General features: G+C 38.5%; 1 protein-coding gene across 1 annotated transcript in view; it reads right to left on the reverse strand.

The window, feature by feature from the left end:
- Positions 1 to 343: 343 nt before the first annotated feature.
- Positions 344 to 17272, reverse strand: part of Mcad (Medium-chain acyl-CoA dehydrogenase) — a 33777-nt gene continuing 16848 nt past the window's right edge. The window contains exons 8-11 of the mRNA XM_071674613.1: positions 6002 to 6159; positions 3392 to 3562; positions 1718 to 1873; positions 344 to 1213 (exon numbers count right to left, since the gene is read on the reverse strand). Coding sequence (XP_071530714.1) covers positions 1721 to 1873; positions 3392 to 3562; positions 6002 to 6159 — 482 coding nt within the window. The 3' untranslated portion in view covers positions 344 to 1213; positions 1718 to 1720. The remainder of the gene's footprint in view (positions 1214 to 1717; positions 1874 to 3391; positions 3563 to 6001; positions 6160 to 17272) is intronic.

The raw sequence follows: 17272 nt of genomic DNA on the forward strand, positions 1-17272 counted from the left end.
ATACATTTAGAAAATTAAAAAGAAGAATGAACATGACAACAGAGCATGTTGGGGGGAAAACAAAAATGTGGATGAAAGTTCAAACTTCCACTTTCCATCACCTTTTTGTATCACATATGGTGGTCTTTCCAAAATGAGAAATTATTGATATGATAATAAAAAAAAAATGATCAGAAAGACAATACAAATATCCTAGTACCTAAATGTACACAGACAGGCATTAATCATCATAAAGACTCAGTGGAAAAATGAATGGCAACCAGAAAAAAGAACTTAAATAAGCCAATCACCCTGTTGTATATTTGAAGAAATTCTTTTCAGTTCAGGATAGAAAAAAAAATCCTGAACACATGATTTTATTAACAATATAGTCAGTTTTCTATAATATACACTACACAGTATATTGCATTGAGTGTTGCATGGAAAAATCACCAAGCATGCAATATGACAATGAGCACTTTTTCTGCATTATTGTAGTCAAATGAAAATTCAGTACTAAAGACTTGGTCAGATTACTATAAACTTTGCTGAATACACATAAAAATATTGAAATACTCTGGTCACAAATGTTCTTTAAGCATACCCTTCATGTTTCATACTATTGCATAATATGCATCCTTGGTATCTTTTTCAAAATAATCCAGCGATGAGTTTCTTACCCAAGAGTACAGCACCTGAGCTTAAGCTTAATACTTTATATCTCAAGAACAAACTTTTTCATTTTCAAATTTATCAAGAAAATGAAAGTCCGACTATCTACCCACAATGAAACGAAAAGCAATTCAGGTAACTGGTAAAATAAGATAAATGGTCATTATAAACAAAAGCTGTTAGAGAATTTCAGAACAGAAAAAAAAATCAAAATTAGTCAAACAAAACTGTGTGGAATATATACTAATCAAAAAGATAGCAAAACTTTTGTTCTCTTACTCTGTACATGAAGGTGAAATGAAGCCTCCATTAAAGTTTTCTTACCCATGTGAAATTCACAGCATAGTCAAGCCCTGGATCAACCCTTTCACCATTTTACAATGTTAGTTCTCCACTTGGCATTACCAGATAGTGCCTATTTATAGCTACACCAAGAGTGAAAAGGCACTTTTGGCAAACTTGTACCAACAGAAAACAATCTCATCAAAAAACTTCTCACTCAAAAGGGGTCCACTCTTTCTCTGCAACCGATTGTAGTGCAGCTTTGAAGCTGCAGGAACCCCTGGAAAAAATAATCTTGGAGTGATATAATATTAATGATAAATTTCCCTTAGATATCTAACATACACACACTAACATTTTCTTTAACACTGTGAAGGGATGAGTTATTATTACTGATACTTCAATTGCAAAAAGGGTAGCCATCGGGAGAAACGCATCAGTACTCACTGTCAACTAAGTATCTACAGATGCCAGAAGAGCATTGCCTCTAGTGGCCAACTTAAAAAGACTGCATACGTTCTATTCAAAAGTCAGATAACCAAACTTATAACTGGCATTCATCAAATTTGAATAAATACTTAGACTGCTGGAAAAACTGGATACCTGGAAGTTCAATAATTGGACTGTTTCTGTTTTTGTTTTTTTACCCAGTACAAAAAAGACTTTCAACAACATACACGGTAAACATACTTTGTATTACAAGAATGCCATTTACCAAGTACTGAAGTTCGAAGAACAGGAGCTTTTAATCAAGTGCTACATGTGTTAGAAAGGTGATGCTCACCATTTACATGAGACCTGTCTTAGCTCGAGTGAGATGTTCACGTGCAATAATAAGTCGCTGAATCTGAGCTGTGCCTTCATATATCTGGTAGATCTTGGCATCACGCATTAACTTTTCAACTGGATATTCAGTGTTGAATCCATTGCCACCAAACACCTGCAAAAGAAATCATGCAACTGAATCGCCCATCACCAATACCCGGTCTCGGACAAGAAAACTGCTGACACACTTGCTTAATTGCACCCAAAACATCTGCCCCCTCATGATCTTTCTTCTTATGACCAAGTGTGTAATCACCAATAATCGCCTATCTCTCGCCATCTACTTTCAGTTCTACCCACATCAATCTAGAATTCACTTTCTTACACTCAAACACACACTCCCACAACTCCTGCCTCAGGAATAGTGCTACTCCTTCCCTAGCTCTTGTTCTCTCATCAATCCTTGACTTAACTCCTCCTACATTTCCAATCCATTCTTTCCCTTTACCCTTGAGCTTTGTTTCACTCAGAGCCAGAATATTCAGGTTTCTTTCCTCAAACATACTACCTATTTCTCCTCTTCTTATCTTGGTTGCATCCACACACAAAGACACCCCAATCTGAGCCTTCAAGGAGGATGAGCACTGCCTTCTCGACTCTTGTTTCCTCTTCTGGAAATTGAAATACGTGAAGTGGAGAGTTTCCACCTTCCGCCCCCATTAGTCGCCGCCTATGACATGTAGGGAATACAGAGGCAGAATCCTTTCTCCCCTACATCATTACTATTATCATTGGAGTTAATTGGAGCAATGTATTACATTGGGGGTATCATGCCATTAATGTACTAAACCAGGGCATATGAAGTTGTCAGCAGAACCATGGAAAGATCTGGAGCACCTAGTTGTTCAGAAGGGGCTCTGGATGCAGTGAATTACAGGTGTACATAACAGACAGAGAATGTGAGCAAATGAGACCATTTCTTCATCTGTTCCAACCACTCATTCACTCACAAGGGAAATGGTAAAAAAGTATGAATAAATATCATTACTAATACTAACATTATCAATACCTAAAATTTCTCCTGCCTCAGTAATATATTGTCATGAACAAATAAAATACTGCTTCATTTGCACACATTTGGTCTCTAGCTGTCATGCAGTGTACTGAAACCACAACCAACCATCCTTAGCAAAGCCTCACAAACTACTGCATTTACCTTGACTGCTTCATGCATCCTGAATTAATTCAATAATAGCATTTCACCATCCTAATTGAGTTATTTCTATCCAATACATGCCCCTTGCCTTCCTGAATGTTCAGGCCCTAATACCCTAAAGTATCATTCGATCTATACTTCCACCTCTTTCCCTGACTCCTCCTAACCACCACCCCTCCACTTTTAGAGCACAGATCCTCTTGAAAGTCAATCTTTGCTCATCCTCTCCTTCTGTCGAAACCATAAATGCACAAAGAATATGATTTTCTTGTAGGTTATTACCTAATAATAACCTACTAAAAATTACTTATACTAAACAGTACTTAAGTAAAAGCTAAAATTTTCTATCCCATAACCCAGACCTTAGACTATGTCACAATCAGTGTGAAGTTTGGAGTAAATACCGTAAAAAGGCACATATCTCTTTAGCAACAATATATTCATAATGTGTCTCTCAAAAGACTTCATTTCTCTAACCTGTACAGCATTAGAAGCAGCTCTGTTTGCAGCATCTCCAGCAAAGCCCTTAGCAATAGATGCATAGTATGTGTTGCGGCGACCTTCATCTACTTCCCAAGCTGCCCTCATCCAAGCCAAGCGGCCCAACTCTGTATCCATTGCCATCTCTGCCAAGATGAATGAAACTGCCTGCAACACAGAGATAATGAGAATTATAAGGTCATGTACATCCAACAAAATTGGAGAATGAATATCTTCCTATCATGATTTTTTCATTCAACCAAAGTGGATTTTCCTTAGGATATTTTAAATCTCTTGGTTTGGACTTTAATCCAATTTTCTTTTCTTTGGTTATGGTGCATCTTTACAAAATTGGCTTTACCGTAGTTTTGAGTTTTTATCATATTTTCATTTACATACTATATGGTACTAATGTCAAATCTATCTCGCAAAAACACATCGGATGTTTGTTGGTCATTAACATTAGTCAAAAAAACTATTACCTTTGATTAAATATATGGAGAAGAGTCTTCATATAAACCAATCAATATTAATATTTCATTTCAAAGCTGACAAAAGTATAGACAATGATGAAATCTCTTACAATACTGTACTCCATCTACTCCACTATATTTGTTCATTCATTACAAACTAGTTCACTGGGGTCCACAATTTGCTTTGGGAATTAGAATGCCACTTTGATATCTATCTTTTTCATGTATCTATATTGCTCATTTCTAAACATGAAGACTCGTAGGCTTCATTTTCAGCGCCATGAATTTGACCTACATTCAGGTGTTGTCTTATATATAATAAAGGACCCTCTTGTTCTAGACATTGTATCCTAGAGCTTACATTTTCATCAAAACTCTATCCTCTTCTGGCTGGTTGGTTGGTTATGCTTTAGACCCATCAATTGTCAGGGTCATTAAGGCCATCAACATAAAGCTATACCTATTCACCAAAAATTCTTTAACAACTTCTTTGGGTATGAAAGATAATTCTAAAAACACATTCACTTTCACTATGCATGTGTCCCTTGTGCTTCTTTATTTATTTATGAATCTATGACAATATGCATTAATTTTATACTACTGGCATCAGTGCATGACACATATTAAATTTTCCTTTAATCTTAACATTTCTAGATGCTTAATCCTTAACAATCCTGTTTCAGCTTGGGGGAAATTCAACCCAATCTTACTATGTCAAGATTTTCCTAATGTTCCTCACTGGAATCCTGACATGACATGGCATGATGCTTTGTGGCATATATTCTTACCCAGATGCAACTAAGGAACTAATTTCATACACATTTTGTTGAAATTCAATGGGGATAGGAGCAAGAGAATATTACCCACAACATCTGTATGCTGATTCAGGTAACTAAAGTGTACGGAAAAACGTCCGCCCCCCTCCATATATATTTTCAATAGTAATACAGGGTTAAAGTTTATTTTGGGTGTAAGCAGATGACACTCTCAGGGTGAAATCATCTTGCATCTGGTCACTAAGACTGGTGTTTCTAATGATGCAAACACTAGCAGCCTGCATCAATGTGCCTCAGGCTATCTTGAGTGAAGATATTCTTTATTTACTCTTCCTGGCTGCCACTTCATTTGGGGAATTTTGCTTCTGGGCACTGTATTTCTTCCACCTGTGCTTCAATATGGCTGGAACTAACCTTTCTAAGGAGGAGAAGGCCTAAGTTCTCTCTAGGAAGCAAGAAAATATGGGTGCATGCAAGATTTTGGATGTACTGAGAGATTGAAACGCATGATTAGGCGGCCAATTCCTGCAATACCTCACAAGCGCCTTGCCTCATTCAGTAGATCAAGATCCTATGGACCCAAATCATAAACCTAGAATACTTCAGGAACCTTGCCAGTTCCATGTCCAGATAACTGGTAGATGGTAATCAAGGCCAAAGGAGAGATAAAGTACTAAAATGTGTGATAAGATTTTTTTGCAGATGCTTGTAAGAGAGGTTGAAGCAAGGGCACTGGATCAACTGACTATTCAGAACTTTGGGGACTGGAAATCCTTCCTTGATTTATCATCACTTTCCAAAAGTAAGGGGCTGAAAGAGGATTCCTATTAATATCATGCTTAAAAATAAAACAAAAAAGGAAAAAAAATCAATTTTAATTACTCTGCCTTAACAGGCAGCACATGTTGCATTCTGATGCGGTCCATCTCAGGCATATAAGTTTCAGTGGCAATGCATCTAAAACATGTACGGAGGTAAGGCAAGTGAAGTGAAATTTTCATATTGTAAAATTGTAGAGAGGAGCAGTTTAGCTAATGAACATAAAAATACATACATATAAGAATGTTAATCCAATGTGGTTTGTAAAGGTCCTCATGTTATGGGTAGAAATATTTATTTACTTATTTATTTTGCTTTGTCGCTGTCTCCCGCATTAGCGAAGTAGCGCAAGGAAACAGACGAAAGAATGGCCCAACTTGCCCACATACACATGTATATACATACACGTCCACACACACACAAATATACATACCTATACATCTCAATGTACACATATATATACACACAAAGACATATACATATATACACATGTACATAAGATGGGTAGAAATATGTACTCAAAAATCAAATTAATGTACCTGATGGTTAAAAATTTGGGTTCCAAATGTCTTCCTCTCCAAAGCATACTTAGTAGCCTCATCCAAAGCACGCTGACACAGACCCACAGCTCCAGCTGCTACAGGAGGACGGGTACGGTCAAATGCTCCCATAGCTATTTTGAACCCTGCTCCTTCACCTGAAAAATGCCATTTCTAGAGTAGCAAGTTAACTGCATTCTACTAACATATCAAAATTTCACAAATACAACTAAAACTAATTAGTCTAAATATAATAACTTTTTTCTAAAATTTCAGAGGTGAAGGTAAAATCTTCCACAATACCAGGAAGCCTAAACTTAAGATAGGGATACATCCCGGGACACCTGTATCAACTCGCAGACATCATAAGTTGAGCTAAAGAGATCCAAGTTATGTGGGGATTACATTCCCGACCAAATTTTTCCCAACTAAACCATAAACAGGTCTGTGGGGCCTGGTTGTGGATAGGGAGCTGTGATTACTGTGCATTACAAAATAAAGCTAGAGAATGAATGTGAGCAGATGAGGCCTTTCTTCGTTTCTTCTTGGCACTACCTTGCTAACATGGGAAAATGCGATCAAGTATCAAAAAAGACTCATGGATTGATGCATTTAAAACAACTTGTTTAACTTACCACCCACATGTAGCACCACACACACTCATAATGTAATCTACATGACAGTTTATGAAAACTTACCAAAAAAGGCACAGTTCTGAAACTTATCTACACCTATGACTTATCTGACACCTAAACTTATCTCACCTATGAATTATCTGATTCAACAAAAGTTGCAAAACCACAGGTATTGCAGATGAAACTGAACAAACGAACATTACAAATTTAAAGGTTACTAAGTGGGGGAGACCCAAAGATTTGGCAGTAAACCTGTGTTCTGATCAGTTCACATATCTCGTCCAACCTTAAGAGTGACAGCTTAAAGTCAAGTACTCCCAAAAGTATCTTCAATATTTCTTCCAGACATACTGAAATGCTAAACTTATGGTGGATGCAGTATGTAATGAAGCACCATTGAATACATGAACATATTTTCCAAGCTAAAGGGATAAAAATAGTGGCCTTTCGCTGTACAATCATTAAAATATGCATAAGTACATAAATACCTTGTATAAAGGTGAAATAGCTCAAGAAAAATGTATTTCTTAAACATTCAAAAAATGTTTTTTTTTTTTTTTCAAACTATTCACCATTTCCCGCGTTAGCGAGGTAGCGTTAAGAACAGAGGACTGGGCCTTTGTGGAATATCCTCACCTGGCCCACCTCTCTGTACCTTCTTCTGGAAAATTAAAAAAGAAGAAAAAAAAAAACGAGAGGGGAGGATTTCCAGCCTCCCGCTCCCTCCCCTTTTAGTCGCCTTTTACGACATGCAGGAAATACGTGGGAAGTATTCTTAATCCCCTATCCCCAGGGATAATATATATATATACATATATATATATATATATATATATATATATATATACATATATATATATACATATATATATATATATTTATTATTGCCTTCACCCTCTCAACCAACACCCCTCCATACAATCTTCCAGGAATGTAGAGTGCATAATTCAATCGATCAAAATTATCACAAGTCTAAGCACAGTTTCATAGTAGTATAACATACCTTGATTCAACAGTTCATAATTCAAAAAGTCATGACCTGAAGTGTCATAACTCTAAGCCTCTTGGTAATCAGAACATTTAAGTGTTAGACTGCACACAGTTTAACTACGGAAAAATGTAAAAATATTATGGACAATGATTTCACTCCCATCTATGTTAAGAAGCTGCTTAAACTAAATAAGAAAATTATGGATTTCAAATAGGAAAATAAATTGGGTTAAATATTCACGATTCATGGGGCCCCATTGCTAGCATAAACTTTTCATTGAACATGTTTTGAATTTCCAAACACTTGGCAATTTTGCATTTTTTTCACTGACTTTGTTCCACATGACTACTTCATCATTAGAGAACTATTTTCTCACATTCTTTCTAATACTTCTGACCAACTTCTAACTAAAGTCTCTACTTGAGATGTTCCACTTTATTCTGTATCACTTGTCAACATTCATATGTATAATCCATGAAAAATTTGATCATTTTTCAGCTCTCCATTAATTTCTTTTCCTTTAACGCAAGTAGACTGTGGGCTTCTCGCTTTACTATTCATTCCTTTTAAAGTTCACACCATTTTTCGTACATACCTAGACCTTCTCTAACAAGCTCGTGTGTTTCTTCATGTGGAGCGACAAAGTTGATCTATATCTTACCCTGTCGAATTCACAAAATAAATTTGTTCTTCAAAGTTTCTGTCCATGTGTTAGATGATAATTCTGAAACTGACTAAAACAGAGTTCACCTCCCTTACAATCCTTACGATATGATTCCCTTGGTAGGTATTCTAATGTTAAGCACTGCAGATCCAGCAAAGTGAAGCTCATGGGTATCATGGATGTGGAAAAAAAAAAGTGGGCATAGCAGGTGTAGTGAACTACAGCATTTGTACTGTGGACACGAAAGAGCCTGTTTCAAGCATACTGTTTGCCGCTAGATCAATTTCCCAGTCAGATTCTTGCAGGATGCTGCCCCGAGAAATAATTTATCCAAAGTATGGTCTGTTTTCACTCTTTCCAACTCTTGGTACCTCCCACTTGTCTGAGTTGAACTTCATACAACCAACAAAGTAGTACCTTATGCAGCTCTTCTTGAAAGTTTCAACAATAATGAATGCTTCTTACCTCTTTCAGAAGTTTAGCATCAACTGCAAACATATTCTAGCAAGATGAATATCTTTCACGCAAATCAATGATATTGGTTGGAAATATCAGTGATTTCAATAATGTTCCATACTGCACTCCTATGGCCCAGGTAGCTGTCTTCTTTGTGCCTCGCCCATATGTGGACTACTGGCATTCTGTCCACAAATAGACACTCTCTCCTTATCACACAATATACCTGACATCACTTAAATCACACAGCTCATTCTTCAAAGCTCTAGATTTTCCCATGGTGACTACTATGTGCTAGCCCTGCCTTCTGCCAAAATGGTTGAAGCGACACACAAAAGTAGTAGGCAAGAACATTTAGGTAGGACCATCAAGTAGAAACATTAAGTAGAAGTAGTGGCTAGGAATATTAATCAAGAAAATTAGGTAGGAGAGACTGCAAACACTGTGATAGAGTTACCCTCTGCAAGTGGCGTGTTAAGGGTGAGGCACTAAAGGCGAAGAAGCAGCACTAGAATTCACCAGTTATGGAGAGACTATTGACATGACCATGCCCTTCAAGCTTCAGGGAGTTCTAGAAGGGAACAGACATCAGAGATAAAGATAGAGAGATGTATTCATCCACTTTAAGAAAGCATGTCTTATCTGTTCATCCCCTTTAATCAATTTCACTCGAAATACGAAGTTATCCCTAAATACCACCCTATAATCCCATAATTATTTAGTTGCCATTGCACAGTACAGTAACAGTGATTAAAACGAAAATGCATGTTCAACATGCTTATCTCTCTGATCTGAGCTGTTGCTTACTCTTTAAAAGACCCACAGGGTGGTTTGTTAGTCATGCTCTTTTTCTCTAAACCGAACTTTTCCTCTCCTATAAAAGTCTCTCTTAGCCAGAAAGTCATCTTTCTGATTCCTAAATATCTTTTTCATATCAGTCTACAGACCATTCCTGGTACATGGATAATCTTGCAGTTTGCAGCAATCACCTTGCTATCCTTTTAAGAGACAGGTTCCACATTTCTCTTAATCTTGAGAGAAAAACAGGCCTTTTGAAATAAGGTCTCACATAGTATCTCAATAAGTCTGTCTAAGACTTCATCATATCCTTTAATAGATAAATTCTATAACAATTTTGTCTATATGCCTTATGTGGTCTAATTACTTAACAAGCCCTCTTAAATCATGTGCTTTAAGATATTTCTTTACTGAATTCTGTTTTCATCCCAGTCCAGGAGATCAAGGGATTGCAAATTTAATAAGGTAAATATAGCATGTTCAGGCCCCGATCACACAAAATCTTTTTCACTCCATCTTTCCACCTCCAATTTGGTCTCCCTCTTCTCCTCGTTCCCTCCACCTCCGACACATATATCCTCTTGGTCAATCTTTCCTCACTCATTCTCTCCATGTGCCCAAACCATTTTAAAACACCCTCTTCTGCTCTCTCAACCACGCTCTTTTTATTTCCACACATCTCTCTTACCCTTACGTTACTTACTCGATCAAACCACCTCACACCACACATTGTCCTCAAACATCTCATTTCCAGCACATCCATCCTCCTGCGCACAACTCTATCCATAGCCCACGCCTCGCAACCATACAACATTGTTGGAACTACTATTCCTTCAAACATACCCATTTTTGCTTTCCGGGATAATGTTCTCGACTTCCACACATTTTTCAAGGCTCCCAAAATTTTCGCCCCCTCCCCCACCCTATGATCCACTTCCGCTTCCATGGTTCCATCCGCTGACAGATCCACTCCCAGATATCTAAAACACTTCACTTCCTCCAGTTTTTCACCATTCAAACTCACCTCCCAATTGACTTGACCCTCAACCCTACTGTACCTAATAACCTTGCTCTTATTCACATTTACTCTTAACTTTCTTCTTCCACACACTTTATTGGAAAATTTTCAATTGATTCTACTTGTATATTTATTTATTCATTCATTATACTTTGTCGCTGTCTCCCGTGTTAGCGAGGTAGTGCAAGGAAACAGACGAAAGAATGGCCCAACCCACCCAAGTACACATGTATATACATACACGTACACACGTGCACATATACAAACCTATACATCTCAACATATACATATATGCATACACACACACAGACATACACCTATATACACATGTACATAATTCATACTGTCTGCCCTTATTCATTCCCGTCGCCACCCCGCCACATATGAAATGAAAACCCCCTCCCCCCACATGTGCGCGAGGTAGCGCTAGGAAAAGACAACAAAGGCCACATTCGTTCACACTCAGTCTCTAGCTGTCATGTACAATGCACCGAAACTGCAGCTCCCTTTCCACATCCAGGCCCCACAAAACTTTCCATGGTTTACCCCAGACGCTTCACAAGGGGAGGGTCTCTAGCCCTCCGCTCACGTCCCCTTCAGTTGCCTTCTACAACACGTGAGGAATGTGTGGGAAGTATTCTTTCTCCCCTATCCCCAGGGATATTTCTTGTATTTCTTAATATGTGCCAAAACACCCTTCATTTGAATTCCTCAGTCTTATCATTTGGCCCTTAACTGATGGCTTGCTCAAGATACATACATGGAAATTAATTTGATTTATCCACAGATTATCCTTTTTATCATATTATGTTCCACTTTCATGAGTTTATCTATTTCTTTTACTCTTGTATTTTCAGTAAGCTGCTCAACCGAGTGTTATGCTTTCTTTACCTTTTCCAAAGTACCTGTTGGTGGTGATATCGCAATTCTGGGGGATTCTTAGCTTATTTTGCTTAAATCTAACCCTAGTTATGGCTTCTAAGACATAGGAGAGTGTCACTCGTGATGTCAAATGTAAACACCAGTCCATATCGATCCAAGATAAAGTAGAACTGTTGAAAAAAATGGACCGTGGTGTTTCAGTGCGTAAGCTGTGTGACATCTACACTATTGGGTCATCAACTGTTTATGATACAGAGAAGCAAAAGGAGAAAATATTGAAATTCTGTGTAGGCAGCAATTCCAAGAAGCAAATGATTAAAAAACTAAGAAAGATGGTAAGAGTACAAAGCACTATCGAGTGATGATAGAATGGTTTCAACAGCGTCAGAGTGATGGAGTGGACTTGTCAGGTAGCATGGGAAATGTATAATTAGTGGGTTAGAGGTGTGTTGAATAATTATTACGTGACCACAGTTGGTCTGGCTTTAGAACCAAGAGTGCCGGAAAACCAGTGGTGTACCTGTACCAGTAATCCACTGTACCACAGCTCATCTCTTAAAAATCAAATTTCAATCTATCAGTCTGTTGTGAAAGAAATCATTTATCACACTTGCATTCTCTGATAATAAGGCTGCAATCTTTTCTTGAGTCTCTGTCTTGCTTAAGACATGTACCATCTAAGACGCTGCATGATTTCTTTACCTAAATGCATCTCCAAAAGTTATGTAATCATATGTAAACAATCGAGAACTGAGAGAGTACCACTGTTCCTCACCCTCGTATGCACAATGAGATGCTGGACAAACAAGTTTTCTTGCACCCATTTTATGAACTTTTATTTTCATGAATCTTTGCCTCCATATGGACCCCATCTTGCAGTCTATGAATCAGTACTGTTATGTACTTCTGTTTCTGTAGAGATTCCAATTCACTCTATCTCGCACATGCCTTTTGCACTCCTGCATGCCCTGGCCCCAATTGCTCAAAATCTTTTTCACTCCATCCTTTTATCTCCACTTTGGTCACCCTATTCTCATTGTTCCCTCCACTTCTGACATGTATAACCTCTTTGTCAACCTTTCCTCACTCATACTTTCAATATGTCCAAACTATTTCAGCACACCCTCTTCTCTCAACCCCACTCTTTTTATTACCACACATCTGCTTCTATTATATGGATTACTAAGAATGTAAGGGAAAGAAGAAATGCAAATCTAACCATCCCTTAACAGTAGAATAAATACTAAATACAAGAACCAAAATCAGTAATTAATGGAATTGCATGAAGGAGACAGCAAAATGAAGATCAACATAGACATACAATAAGATCTGAACAAAGAGATCATATATTGAAGAGAAGTACCAAAGAAATATTGGAATGAGTTTTAAAGTTTTTTTTTATAACTTTTGTTAGCCTAGAAAACAAGGAAAAGAAAACGAATGGCAAAGCATTACTGAAATGAAACCATGAATAGCCAGAGTGCTAACATAGAAATTACACATCAGCATCGAACATAAGGCCAAAACTGAAAGATGGTATGAACCAGTACAGGAGGGGCATGTGGAAAAAACGCAAAACAGGGAGTTTACAAAGAAGAGTGTATGATGATATGCTCAATGGGGCTGGCATGAGACCATGAGACCATCACCACCTATGACACGGAGAAACAAAAGTGGAAGAGTACCAAAAGGAGAGAAATGAAGTAGGAATTTGTGGATGTTAAATGAACAAAACATTGGCTTTCAGCTCAGAATTCAATGAGAAGTCAAATGATGAAATACTTAACCTCCAGTTCAGGATGCAGTAAGAAGGTACATAATGAAATTTTAACCAAGGTGATGAAAACGCACTCATAGATATTGAGATACCAGAAGATGGTATAAAAGACTGATCACCTTGGCGAAAATTCAGCTCTGGGACTAGATGGGATCCCAGCCATCTTTCTCGATAAAACCAATGACAATTTTTGAGGCAAAGTCTAAATGAAAAAATTGAAGCCTTTCACAAAACAGTATTACACCAATGCACAAAAGGAGGATCCAAGCCATTACATATGCACTATAGACCATGTAATATAAGTCTTTGAAATTCAAAGAGTGATAAACTACACATTAGAAAAGCTAATCAAGAACACCTACATTAATAAAGACTAACTTAGATCTGTATCTGGAAAAAGTATGCAAAACTATGAAATATATGAAAATCTAATGCAAGGAAAGAGAGAAAGAGAATGGAAGCAGTTTTGCTAAGGCATCTGACAAAGTAAAACGGAGAATTTTCCATCAGAAAGTAGCAAAATATCATTAAGGGCAGGACAGGAAGAAGGATTAATCAGTTTTCAGCAAACGGATTGTTCAAATTAGTACAAATGCAACCACAAGGAGATGCATTAGTCTCAGATCTCTTATACAGTGATATCAGATATCAATAGAGTATTGAAGGGAAGCAGTGTAAAAAGCTCTGCTGATAACACCAGAGTAGGCAAAATAATTGCACCAGAAGCTGATCAAATGGAGATGCATAAAGACCTAATGGCACCAAAAATTGCAGAGTGATTGTTTCAAAGGCTGATCAAAGGGAGAATTAAAAAGACCAAAACATAATACACGATTGGGTAGAAGTGAACTTTGATGGAATTAAGATAAATTTGAGTAAACAAGTTATGGAATGAGTAGCAGTACTTCAGCCTTACTGAAAAAGTGACAAAGTAAAATGAATGTAAAGATTTGGGAATCATCACAAATGAGAAACAAGAATTCGGGGAAAATATTGAGAGCATAGCATTAATGATCCAAGTTATGAGTGGTAGAGCTTTGAGAACTTGCACTAAATAAGACAGACTACTACTGACAAATTTTCAATCTATACATGAGAAACAAAATTGAATATCACTGTTTTGTATGGTCAACAGTGAAACAGAGTTACTGTAAACAAGCAGAAGGAATTCAGAAGCACTTCATGAACAAAGTCAAGGGGAGGGAACATATGAAATACCAAGAAAGAAGAAATGTTATATGATGCTAATCTTTTCTTTCACACTATTCGCCATTTCCCGCGATAGCGAGGTAGCGTTTAGAACAGAGGACTGGGCCTTTGAGGGAATATCCTCACCTGGCCCCCTTCTCTGTTCCTTCTTTGGAAAATTAAAAGAAAAAAACGAGATGGAAGGATTTCCAGCCCCCAGCTCCCTTCCCTTTTAGTCGCCTTCTACGACACGCAGGGAATACGTGGGAAGTATTCTTTCTCCCCTATCCCCTGGGATAATGATGCTAATCTTTTTTTTTTTTTTTTTTTTTTATACTTTGTCGCTGTCTCCCGCGTTTGCGAGGTAGCGCAAGGAAACAGACGAAAGAAATGGCCCAACCCCCCCCCCATACACATGTACATACACACGTCCACACACGCAAATATACATACCTACACAGCTTTCCATGGTTTACCCCAGACGCTTCACATGCCTTGATTCAATCCACTGACAGCACGTCAACCCCTGTATACCACATGACTCCAATTCACTCTATTCCTTGCCCTCCTTTCACCCTCCTGCATGTTCAGGCCCCGATCACACAAAATCTTTTTCACTCCATCTTTCCACCTCCAATTTGGTCTCCCTCTTCTCCTCGTTCCCTCCACCTCCGACACATATATCCTCTTGGTCAATCTCTCCTCACTCATTCTCTCCATGTGCCCAAACCATTTCAAAACACCCTCTTCTGCTCTCTCAACCACGCTCTTTTTATTTCCACACATCTCTCTTACCCTTACGTTACTTACTCGGTCAAACCACCTCACACCACACATTGTCCTCAAACATCTCATTTCCAGCACATCCATCCTCCTGCGCACATCTCTATCCATAGCCCACGCCTCGCAACCATACAACATTGTTGGAACCACTATTCCCTCAAACATACCCATTTTCGCTTTCCGAGATAATGTTCTCGACTTCCACACATTTTTCAAGGCTCCCAAAATTTTCGCCCCCTCCCCCACCCTATGATCCACTTCCGCTTCCATGGTTCCATCCGCTGACAGATCCACTCCCAGATATCTAAAACACTTCACTTCCTCCAGTTTTTCTCCATTCAAACTCACCTCCCAATTGACTTGACCCTCAACCCTACTGTACCTAATAACCTTGCTCTTATTCACATTTACTCTCAACTTTCTTCTTCCACACACTTTACCAAACTCAGTCACCAGCTTCTGCAGTTTCTCACATGAATCAGCCACCAGCGCTGTATCATCAGCGAACAACAACTGTCTCACTTCCCAAGCTCTCTCATCCCCAACAGACTTCATACTTGCCCCTCTTTCCAGGACTCTTGCATTTACCTCCCTTACAACCCCATCCATAAACAAATTAAACAACCATGGAGACATCACACACCCCTGCCGCAAACCTACATTCACTGAGAACCAATCACTTTCCTCTCTTCCTACACGTACACATGCCTTACATCCTCGATAAAAACTTTTCACTGCTTCTAACAACTTGCCTCCCACACCATATATTCTTAATACCTTCCACAGAGCATCTCTATCAACTCTATCATATGCCTTCTCCAGATCCATAAATGCTACATACAAATCCATTTGCTTTTCTAAGTATTTCTCACATACATTCTTCAAAGCAAACACCTGATCCACACATCCTCTACCACTTCTGAAACCGCACTGCTCTTCCCCAATCTGATGCTCTGTACATGCCTTCACCCTCTCGATCAATACCCTCCCATATAATTTACCAGGAATACTCAACAAACTTATACCTCTGTAATTTGAGCACTCACTCTTATCCCCTTTGCCTTTGTACAATGGCACTATGCACGCATTCCGCCAATCCTCAGGCACCTCACCATGAGTCATACATACATTAAATAACCTTACCAACCAGTCAACAATACAGTCACCCCCTTTTTTAATAAATTCCACTGCAATACCATCCAAACCTGCTGCCTTGCCGGCTTTCATCTTCCGCAAAGCTTTTACTACCTCTTCTCTGTTTACCAAATCATTTTCCCTAACCCTCTCACTTTGCACACCACCTCGACCAAAACACCCTATATCTGCCACTCTGTCATCAGACACATTCAACAAACCTTCAAAATACTCATTTCATCTCCTTCTCACATCACCGCTACTTGTTATCACCTCCCCATTTGCGCCCTTCACTGAAGTTCCCATTTGCTCCCTTGTCTTACGCACCCTATTTACCTCCTTCCAGAACATCTTTTTATTCTCCCTAAAATTTACTGATAGTCTCTCACCCTAACTCTCATTTGCCCTTTTTTTCACCTCTTGCACCTTTCTCTTGACCTCCTGTCTCTTTCTTTTATACTTCTCCCACTCAATTGCATTTTTTCCCTGCAAAAATCGTCCAAATGCCTCTCTCTTCTCTTTCACTAATACTCTTACTTCTTCATCCCACCACTCACTACCCTTTCTAAACAGCCCACCTCCCACTCTTCTCATGCCACAAGCATCTTTTGCGCAATCCATCACTGATTCCCTAAATACATCCCATTCCTCCCCCACTCCCCTTACTTCCATTGTTCTCACCTTTTTCCATTCTGTACACAGTCTCTCCTGGTACTTCCCCACACAGGTCTCCTTCCCAAGCTCACTTACTCTCACCACCTTCTTCACCCCAACATTCACTCCTCTTTTCTGAAAACCCATACTAATCTTCACCTTAGCCTCCACAAGATAATGATCAGACATCCCTCCAGTTGCACCTCTCAGCACATTAACATCCAAAAGTCTCTCTTTCGCGCGCCTGTCAATTAACACGTAATCCAATAACGCTCTCTGGCCATCTCTCCT

Source organism: Panulirus ornatus, chromosome 20 (assembly GCF_036320965.1).
Source record: "Panulirus ornatus isolate Po-2019 chromosome 20, ASM3632096v1, whole genome shotgun sequence".
In the NCBI taxonomy this organism is placed as follows: domain Eukaryota; kingdom Metazoa; phylum Arthropoda; class Malacostraca; order Decapoda; family Palinuridae; genus Panulirus; species Panulirus ornatus.